Source organism: Cannabis sativa, chromosome 3 (assembly GCF_029168945.1).
Source record: "Cannabis sativa cultivar Pink pepper isolate KNU-18-1 chromosome 3, ASM2916894v1, whole genome shotgun sequence".
In the NCBI taxonomy this organism is placed as follows: Eukaryota; Viridiplantae; Streptophyta; class Magnoliopsida; order Rosales; family Cannabaceae; genus Cannabis; species Cannabis sativa.
The window spans coordinates 73,202,487-73,212,118 of NC_083603.1; the positions used below are offsets into that span (position 1 = coordinate 73,202,487).

Consider the following 9,632-nt stretch of genomic DNA (forward strand, 5'->3'; position numbering starts at 1 on the left):
ATCGGGACAGTCCATATGTTGAACTTCTTGAGGTAGATAGTATTCACCCATCTAACCCAAAGGCAATCTTTTTTACTTGAAACAGCCCGAACAAATTTGGCCATCATAGCCAAGTTCCATTTCTTTCCTTCATAGAAGCCAATACCCCTAAATTTCTTAGGAAGGCAAGTCTTTTCCCAAGAGGGAAGATGAAGCTTACTCTTATTACCTTTAAAACCCCAAAGGAAATCACGACAATATTTGTCAATAGTCGAAGTGATTTTCTTATGTAATATGAATAAGCTCATCCAAAAATTTTTAATGCCAAGAAGGACAGAATGGATAAGTTGAGACCTCCCTGCAAAAGAAAAATTTCTACTAGCCCAGCAATTCAACTTTCTATTCAGACTATCCAAGATAACCCCACAATCGGATGCTTTCCATCTAGTAGGCAACCCCCAAATATTTTAAAGGAAAAGAACCCTCTTGCATTTGGACTAACCTGAGAATTTGAAGCTTAGACTCTTCCTTCACTCCTCCAAAATATATATGCGATTTGGTGTTGTTAATGGAGAGGCCAAATGAGTCACAGAATTTAATGAAAGTCTCCTGAACTCCCTTAATCGAGTTTAAGTTGCCCTTGCAAAAAATCAAGAGATCATCAACAAAGCACAAGTTAATAAGCCTCAACTGATTGCAATGAGGGTTGAAACTAAAGCCCTTGCTGTTTGAAGTCTGAGCCAAAAGCCTGGTAAGATAATCCATGATTAGAACAAATAATAACGGGGATTTAAGATCTCCTTGTCGAAGACCCTTTTCTCCCGTGAAAGAGCCTTGGATTCTACCATTCATCAAGAGATTGTACTTAGTGCCCCTCAAACAGACCATCACCCATTGAGAAAATCTTGATGGGAAGCAGAGTTGTTTACGTAAATTCTCCATAAAGTTCCAGTCAACAATATCATAAGCTTTGTTTAAGTCAATCTTCATGATACAACTAGTTGAGATGTTCTTTCTGTTATAACCCTACAGAAGATCTTGAAAGATAAGAACATTGTGAGCTAAAAATCTATTTTTAACAAAGGCTCCTTGGTTGCTGTGAACAAGAACCGGCAGCACATCAGAGAGTCTAGCACAAAGCATTTTTTAGATGCATTTGTAAAGAGTATTACAACAAGCAATTGGCCTAAAGTCAATGGCCGCTTTTGGATTCTCCACTTTAGGGACAAGCGAAATAACAGTTTCATTAAGGAAAGTAAGTCACTTCCCATTGACTTTAACACAGATTTAACTATATTTGCTAAATAATAATCTAAAGTAAAATGCACCCTTAAAACACAATTTTAAAAAAAAAAAAACCACTAAACTTAAAATTAGATCTAGATAGTAGAAGAAGGATCTTGTCTTGATGATTGAGTGTGAGTGCGGCTGGGACTCTGACCAGAATTGGCGCTTGTAGGTAATGTTGGAGGCTGAAATTGAAAGCCTGGTACCAATTGTTGCATCTGAGAAGCCAGCTGAGCAAACATAGCTTGTTGAGATGCCAACATAGCTTGTTGGGATGCCAGTTGTTCTCCTTGAATAGCGACTTGTTCTTTGAGAACAGTGATGGCTGTGTCCTTCTCACGCTCCTGGATAATGCTTCTCACATTGACTGCTCGATTACCTCCAATTGCTTTAAGCCTAGGCATTGACCCATATCCTTTGTGATAACGGGATCGGGGTCCCAAGACTTCTGTCATAATCTCCAAGTCTTTTGGCTGAGCCACTTCTTCACCATATTCAGTAGATCCAGCAGACTCGCCAGTGGCTGCTGCTGTTGGTGGTTGAGAATCTCGTATTTGTGTCATAGCATCCTAAACCAGAAAATAGAAAATTACTAAATATGATACCATTATGCAATTAACATAAATAAAATATCTACTTACAAATTTCTCTGCAGCATACTCGTTCCTCCATCCCTTTTTTGGTTTACAATGAAGTTGTTGAAAAGTATCAATAACACTAGGTAGCTTACCAGTTAGAGGATCAGCCTAGGGGAAAAATTTTAAGAGTTACCAGATAGTTATAAGTTAGATTGATAAATAAACAGAATAATTCTGAATTCTTACTCCATCGTACATATGAGACACAATCGTCTTAGAGCCATGCCCCCCTTCAAATGGTCTTCGTTTTCGATTTTGGGAGTTTTGAGATGAAATTTTCTGCAAAATAAATAAATAAGATATTAATTTTCCACTGAAATATTACTTTTGTATGGTTGTTATAATTAAAATTACAATATAGTACATGTGCTTACCTTCTGGTCCTCAGAACTAAAAAAATCGCAGAGAATGTTCCAATCTTCAGGAGCAATTCGCTTGTATGGAGTGCTCTTTGGGGCTTCAGCATTCTCCTCTCCTCCTAACTTTTTCCAAAAACATTTCATCTCATACCTCCATTCTCGAAAAGCCTTCATTTGCAACCTCTCGATTTCATCCATGACAATTTTATCGTCGTGTGGATAAACAAACTTTAGCTATAAAAAAATATAGATTAAAATATGTGTACAGTAAGTTGATATATTAGCTATATTAAAATGAATAAAAATAAAAAGTATCGGGAAAACTTACATCCAGCCGAGAATATACTGTCTCAATATCAGTTTTAGGTACATCTTCCCAGCGTGTAAACCGTGGTGAAAATGTGCTTCTAACTAATTGGGCAATCATATTGTTGAATGTCTTCCCACTCTTTTCCAAACTCTTCCCTGTGTGAGGATCAAACTTGACTATCAACTTGTCAGTCTTTTGCTTCCGAAGCATCTTCTCAACAACCACACTTCTGGACTCTGCTCTGGTTTTCCTCTTCCTAGTGGTACTCTGGTCTCCACCTGATCCACAATTATCGCCACCCGATCCACGATTATCTCCACATGATCCTTGATTGTGTCCACCATGCCTAGCTAAATCTATCAACATACCAGCCATCTCATCATCCTCATTGTTGTCATCTTCATCTCCTGAATAATCAACAAGAGGATTATGGAATGACTCTCCGTGAAATGACCACACTCTGTAGGACGATTGGATACCATTCTGAAATAAATGCATTTCAACTGCTCTTGGAATCTGAAATTTTTGATTGAGGCATTTCATGCATGGACATCTCATCTGTCCTTCATGATTGACATGAGGCTTTGCATGTTCAACAAACTCTTTGACCCCTGTTCTATACTCTCTTGATAGACGATTCTTCCCATTCATCCAACTTTTGTCAATCGGCATTTTCTGCAAAATATACATATCATGCATGCATATGTATAATCTATTATATTTTGTAGGAGATTGTTCAAGTGACTTTTATGTTACAAATATTAGGTATATGTTTAGTAGTGCTTTGCCAGATATTCATAAATGCTCCATGTTGACAAAAAAGACTGATAAATTGTCGATAAAACCTTATAATTAGTTCATAGATAAATATTTGTGTCCTAATCGATAAATACTTGGTGACTTTTGTTAACTCAATGATTTAAAAGAGCGATAACTGATCAAGTTTAATTTATACTAAAGTTTGTCCATTGTATACTAAATGGTTGGTCCAATGTATACTTAAGTTGCGTTGGAAAGCTATATTACAATTGAAATCGAATGTAATTAGTAGTAATAATCATGTTACCCGTGTTTTAAAAGGCGTTTGAGGTTTACGCCTCGAGGTGCTCAAAAAAAGCCTCTGACCTCAGTCACTGTTCGTGAGGCTTGCGCCTCGAAGTCATGAGGTTTACGCCTCGAGGTGCTCAAAAATAGCCTCTGACCTCAGTCACTGTTCGTGAGGCTTACGCCTCGGAGTCATGAGGCGTAGGCCTTGAGGCTTAAGCCTTTGAGGCATTTGAAGCTTACACCTCAGCTAGAGTATTTTGGGCCTGTTTTTGAGAGTTTGAGTGGCCCTTTTTTCAATTTTTTTGGGCTATTTTAAGTTTAATTTTAACAGTGTTGAAAGCATAATACTAAATGAGAAAAAGCCCTAAAAAGACTCATCTTTTTCCCTATCTCTTTCACAATAGTCTCTTCCTCTCTCCCCTTCTCTTCACGCACATAGCAGCACATCATCTCTCCCCTTCTCTTCTCTGCACACACACAACAATACAGCAAGCTTTCCTCCTCTTCAGTCACACATGTAGCAACACAACTAGGTCTCATCCTCTCTCTTCTCTTTAATCACACACAACCAGTCCATCTCCTTAAGGCAGTCCTTCCATCTTTCTCAAGAATTTTTATTTTGAACCTTATATTAGCTATGATTTTAAGACTTATATTTTATGACTTTGATATGGAATTATGTGTTGTTATATGATGTTTTGTGAACTGTTTATTCTTATTGTGTAGCCTTATGCCTCAATGCGCCGTTTTAGCCTTTCAAAACATTGCATGTTACACTCAGAGAAGTTTGTTGGTTATGTATCTAAATTTCCCGATAAAATGATCTAATCATAATTGCATTATATTTATGTAACAGACGTCCATATCTAATCATAGCATTGCATGTGATCTTAGTTGTTGGGCTAAGAATTAGAATTGGACAACAAGGTCAACTAGGATAATAACAATCCATATGTAGAAACAGATTATTGCCGGGTCCCAGCCCTACACCATATTTAATCCTAAGGAATCAATTTTGACACATCTGCCAACATTCTGATTTATCTAACAATTCATCTTGACTGTTCACATCTACTGACAAAAAACTACGGAATTGTGTTTACAATTAGGATTTTTGCCACCCGAACTTTGACATGTACTAAATCATACCCCTAAAATTTTCAGACCGTTAAAAATTTCCCCCAAACTATTGAGATTGTTGGATTCAAAGATTTATGTCCAATTCCGTTCAATTTTACTAATGTGGTCATAATCCATGTACTAAATCGTGCTCCCCCCTCCCCCACCCGAAACTTCGATATCTACCAAATTGTACTCCTCAAACTTTGACAAGTACAAAATCATGTTCCCAGAACTTTCATCCACGTCAAACTTACGCTAATAAAATTGGACAAAAGTCGTTAAATCCAACAATTTCAATAGTTCGGGGAGAATTTTTAACAACCTAAAAAGTTCAGGAGGCATGATTTGATACATGTTAAAGTTTAAGCAACAAAAATCCTAATTAACCTTACAATTGAACCTTATTGGCACGACATAGGCTACAACATACATAATATGTGCCAACAATGTTGCGCATAAGCGTATAGAGAACTTATATTGACACCTTTCATCATGCACCAACATATAAATTTGCAAACATGTTTTTTTTATTTTATTTTTTCATTTTGCTAATTACATGATATACTATATAAATATATTATTAATTATTAAAGCTACAGAAGAGTTACACAACAATACTAACTGTAAACCAATACCTCTCCATTTCACTCACAAATTTCTTTTATATAAAAATAATGACAATAATTACAATATACAGGTTCCCATCTGATTTTCCAGCCCCAACAAGGATTCCCTATCCTGCTTCCATTAGAGAAGAATATAGACAGGGACAAGGGGTTCATTCTCCAGCAATTACCCCCCACCCAAAGTTCAGTCCCTACAATGTAGACTTGTACCAAGTCAATGTGGGACTTTCTCCCTATATTAAGAAAAGTATGTCCCAGAAATTAATAAATTGTTACTGCTCTATGCACTAAGAAAAGTCTTGTGTAGCAACAATTAATAAATTCTTAGTCCTTGTGTCCCCGATAATTTTGTATTATTAAAATGAAAGATTGACAAAAGACGATAAGGTAATGAACTAATAATATCAATCCTTATATCCCAAAAATTGAAAAACAAATTAATTAGGTTATTATTTTAATTTTACAGAGATGCGTATCTCCACTAATATGCAAAAATATGCTCATAACTTAATAAATAAATAAATCAAACAATAACATTTAAAGTAACATACCCTCACACGCAAGCTTCTAATTCATACACAAGCTTCCAATGATGGGTTATCAACTCCGACATCAATTTTCAACTGAAAATGAGAAGGCGTTAAAAAATTAAAAAATCTAATTAAATTTTTTTCATAATTTACAGCAGGCTATCATCGGGCAGTCTCAGGGTTTGCAGTGGACAGCATTACTAAATCTTGCCTAATAACATCAATACAATTACTTATCTATGAATTTCTCACACATCAAACTGCAGTAATGTACAGTTATAAGAAGATGAAAACTATCATGACATAAGTAAAGTTTATTATAACCCTATAAACCTACCGGTTCAGTTTGGCTTACATTGGTATTGACAAATTATATAAACTGATATGAGAATAGAAGATGATTAAAAAAACTTAAAACATAACAATTTAATTAACTAATAATAAAAATAACTTACAAGCAAGCAACGACCTGGTGAAAAACACAATACATCTTCCATCAATGGGTAATTGATCAAGATTTCAGAATCCTCTTCCTTGCTTCATCAATCTTCTTCCTTCAAAATTTCTAATATAAAAAAACAGATTACATAAATTTGTATATATAACTTAAACATACTAACTTAATTAACTAATAGTAAAAATAACTTACAACCAATGTAAGCTACAATCTGGTGAAAAACACACTACATCTTCCTTCTATGGGTATTGATCAAAGTTTCAAAATCCTCTTCCTTCAATCTCAACCTTAATATTAAACCATACAAAACTAACATTATAAGTCAATAGGTGATTTCTTTAAATATATAAAATTAAGTTTAGTGCAAGATTACAGTAGTCACACTCAGCACATTTGAATAATTATCCTTGTGATGAAAAACTTATCTTAATTATATCTAGAATTTATGGGGGGAATTGAAAATACCTTAAAATGAGACGATGATTGAGCCATACTTCATCAATGGAAGAGGGAATTATAAAGAAAAGACTAGCCTCAAATACTTGAGATTATTGGTTCAAGAGTGTAGGTTTCCTATCCAACCTTTAATTTATGGCAAAAAACCCCTCATCCTCTCCAAACTTTGATTTATGGCAACAAACCCCTCATCCTCTCCAACCTTTGATTACGGCATAATATCCCTCATCCTCTCCAACTTTGATTATGGTAAAAAATCCTTCAGCCTCTCCAACCTATGGTTATGGCGACAAACTCTTCATACTCTCCAACATTTAATTATGGCAAGAAAAAAACCCTCATTTTTGGCAACCTTTGATTATGGCAGCATATCCCTCATCCTCTCCAACTTTTGACTGTCGCAACAAACTCCTCATCCTCTCAAACCTTTTATTATGCCAAGATATGAGATCGTTATTAGATATAACATCATATTTAACACAAGTGATTGGCATGAAACTTAACTAACCTTAAATTGGACTAAAACAAATAAGGTATCATATAAGATTTTTGTGAGTATGAAACCTCTTCCAAGTGACCAACTAGAGGTTTTGAAAAACGGAATTGGGTACTAAGGCGTTTTCCCTTAGTACCACAAGGCGTATGCCTCGACAATAAGAAGAAAAACTTCATAAAATTCATAACAAACAACACAATACCATAACAAAGTCATAAAATTTATGAAAATTACTAATTAAGTCTTGAAATCATAAACTAAATTCATAAAAGGTGCAAAATTCAATAGAAAAATGATGAAAGTTCTAAACATATAAAGAAAACATATATCTACGAGGTTGATGAGGACTGAGGAAGGAGGGACTTGGCTTAGAAGGAGAGAGATGAGAGATTCCATATGAGAGGTTTGGGGGTTTTAGGGCTATACTTTCCTATCTCTTGTAAAAAAATCTGTTAAAAATGATCCAAACTAACGTTGATTAGAGTAATTTAAAAGTATGAAAATAGCTATTAGAAAAGCTTTAAAAAATAGCCCATAACAGCCAAAAAAGAAAAGAAAAGAAAGAAAGAAAATGCCGCTCAAAGGCATCCGCCTCAAGTCCGCCTCATCAGTGTGAGGTGTACGCCCCAATGATAGCAGCTGAGGTGTAGCCCAAATACGTTTTTCACCGCCTCGCCTTGAGGCGCGCCTCATGGCGTACACCTCTCTGATTACTAAAACTAACTACAATTAATCAAGTGTACCAATTATACAATTTGCTTCATCAAAGATTGAGGTATTTGTAGCTAAGCCTAGTTCTCCAAGTAAAAGAGATGTAACTAAATGAGTAGATGATCGGACATATCTTTTCCATGTTGAAATCTTAACTCTGTTTAACATTATACTCTCAGCAACAAAACTCCTTTTCGTACAACCGTCAAATGCAAAACAAAATTGTTGCTTACATTGGTTGTAAGTTATCGAGAATAGCTAAACTATTCAAACGTTTCGTACAACCTGAAAATTAATGGAGAATGGCTAAACTATTCCTGTAGAGATTTAAATCTGGCATGCAGGTTCTTGCTCTTGTTCTTTCCAAAAAATAATATTAAATATTACACAAGTGATATAGTTACCCCAAATAGTAAAAGCTGGAATATGAAAAATGATGTATGAAGAAAAGCTATCATAAGTGAGACTTTTGAATCTAAGCTTCAAATTTCGCTTAGTGCATTAATCATTAAAAAAAAGGTCTTCCTTCTATCAAAAGACAACCACAAAAATAACTAAATTTAGTCCAAATACGGAATACGCAAAATAACCATATCAAATATCTTAAAAGCCCAAATCATATGGATGAATTCGCAAACTGCATAGATAAATATTTAAAAAAAAAAAAAAAAAAAAACATAATCGTGTCATTCTGAGGCATTTTTCCAAAAATACCTTATTTGCATTAGAGAAGAGAAACTAATGAAATTACAAAAAATGAAACCGAATCATCTTTCAGAAATGTTTACAACGTATAGAAATTACACACTAGGGTTAATCAGTTAATAAATTGTGAGAAAGACAAAAGTCATCATGAGAAAGAAAGCTAAGGACTTATACCAAGTGTATACAAAAAATGATTAACATAAAGAGAAATTTTGGAACTCTCTTTGCTCTCTCTTTCATTTGCAAACAAAAATGAAAGGGAAATTGATTTAAACAAGTGGTACAAATCTGATAGAAAAACAGTAGATAATATAGAATCAAATATGTGGATTTTGTCAAACTAACTAAATTTGTAAAATAAGCTCAGTGATTTAAGTGGTAGGAAATTTCAGAGTCGCTTACTGTAATTTTTGAGGTTATTTTTCAAATAAATAAGAAGCACATTCATATCATATGATTAAATCAACTATGAAAATTAATAAGAAACACAGTACAGAGAAATCCGTATCATACTTATTACTTACTATTCAAAAAAAAATTGGAGACTTGTTGGAGATGAAGATTGAAAATGAAGACCCTGCAGTATTTCAAGTTATATTTCAGTGCTAGGAAACGTAACCTCTTAACGAAGGGTTGAATCTTGCAGCTCACGGCGCTGGGCAATCATTTTTTGAAAACGGACTCGACTAGGACTTTAGCCCTGCACACTTTGAAGAACCTAACTACTGACTCTGAAATCCAGAACCCTCTTCTGTATTACGGAATTTTCTGGGGAAAAGAAAGAAGAAGCATAAAAATAAAGAGCTTTCTCCGTCGCCACGGATCTTTAAACGTCGACTTAACCTTCTTCGTCTTTCAAATCAAGAAAAATGAAATGGGAAACTTGGGGGATTAGACAAGAGCAAGTGA

General features: G+C 34.8%; 1 protein-coding gene across 6 annotated transcripts; it reads right to left on the reverse strand.

Annotated features, from left to right (window-relative positions):
• Positions 1-1,109: 1,109 nt before the first annotated feature.
• On the reverse strand, positions 1,110-9,632 carry LOC115709754 (uncharacterized). 6 transcript variants are annotated; one of them, XM_030637950.2, is made up of 10 exons: positions 9,248-9,632; positions 6,821-7,237; positions 6,548-6,642; positions 6,354-6,463; positions 5,920-5,974; positions 2,592-3,248; positions 2,279-2,497; positions 2,091-2,183; positions 1,908-2,012; positions 1,110-1,835 (listed from the first exon to the last, which is right to left on the reverse strand). In XM_030637950.2, exons 6-10 carry the CDS (start codon positions 3,243-3,245, stop codon positions 1,359-1,361), a joined length of 1,548 nt encoding a protein of 515 aa, XP_030493810.2. In that variant the 5' UTR covers positions 3,246-3,248; positions 5,920-5,974; positions 6,354-6,463; positions 6,548-6,642; positions 6,821-7,237; positions 9,248-9,632; the 3' UTR covers positions 1,110-1,358. The 6 variants fall into 6 exon arrangements, with proteins under 6 accessions (XP_030493810.2, XP_030493814.2, XP_030493811.2 ...); XM_030637954.2 differs by having other exon boundaries at positions 2,592-3,228; positions 5,920-5,991; XM_030637951.2 differs by having other exon boundaries at positions 5,920-5,991; positions 9,343-9,631.

Coding starts and splice junctions, on each gene's coding strand:
- LOC115709754 (XM_030637950.2), bottom strand. CDS start 3,245: ATGCCGATTGACAAAAGTTGGATGAATGGGAAGAATCGTCTATCAAGA. Junction 2,184..2,278: donor TTAGTTCTGAGGACCAGAAG/GTAAGCACATGT, acceptor TTTATTTTGCAG/AAAATTTCATCTCAAAACTC. Junction 1,836..1,907: donor AGTATGCTGCAGAGAAATTT/GTAAGTAGATAT, acceptor TTTCTGGTTTAG/GATGCTATGACACAAATACG.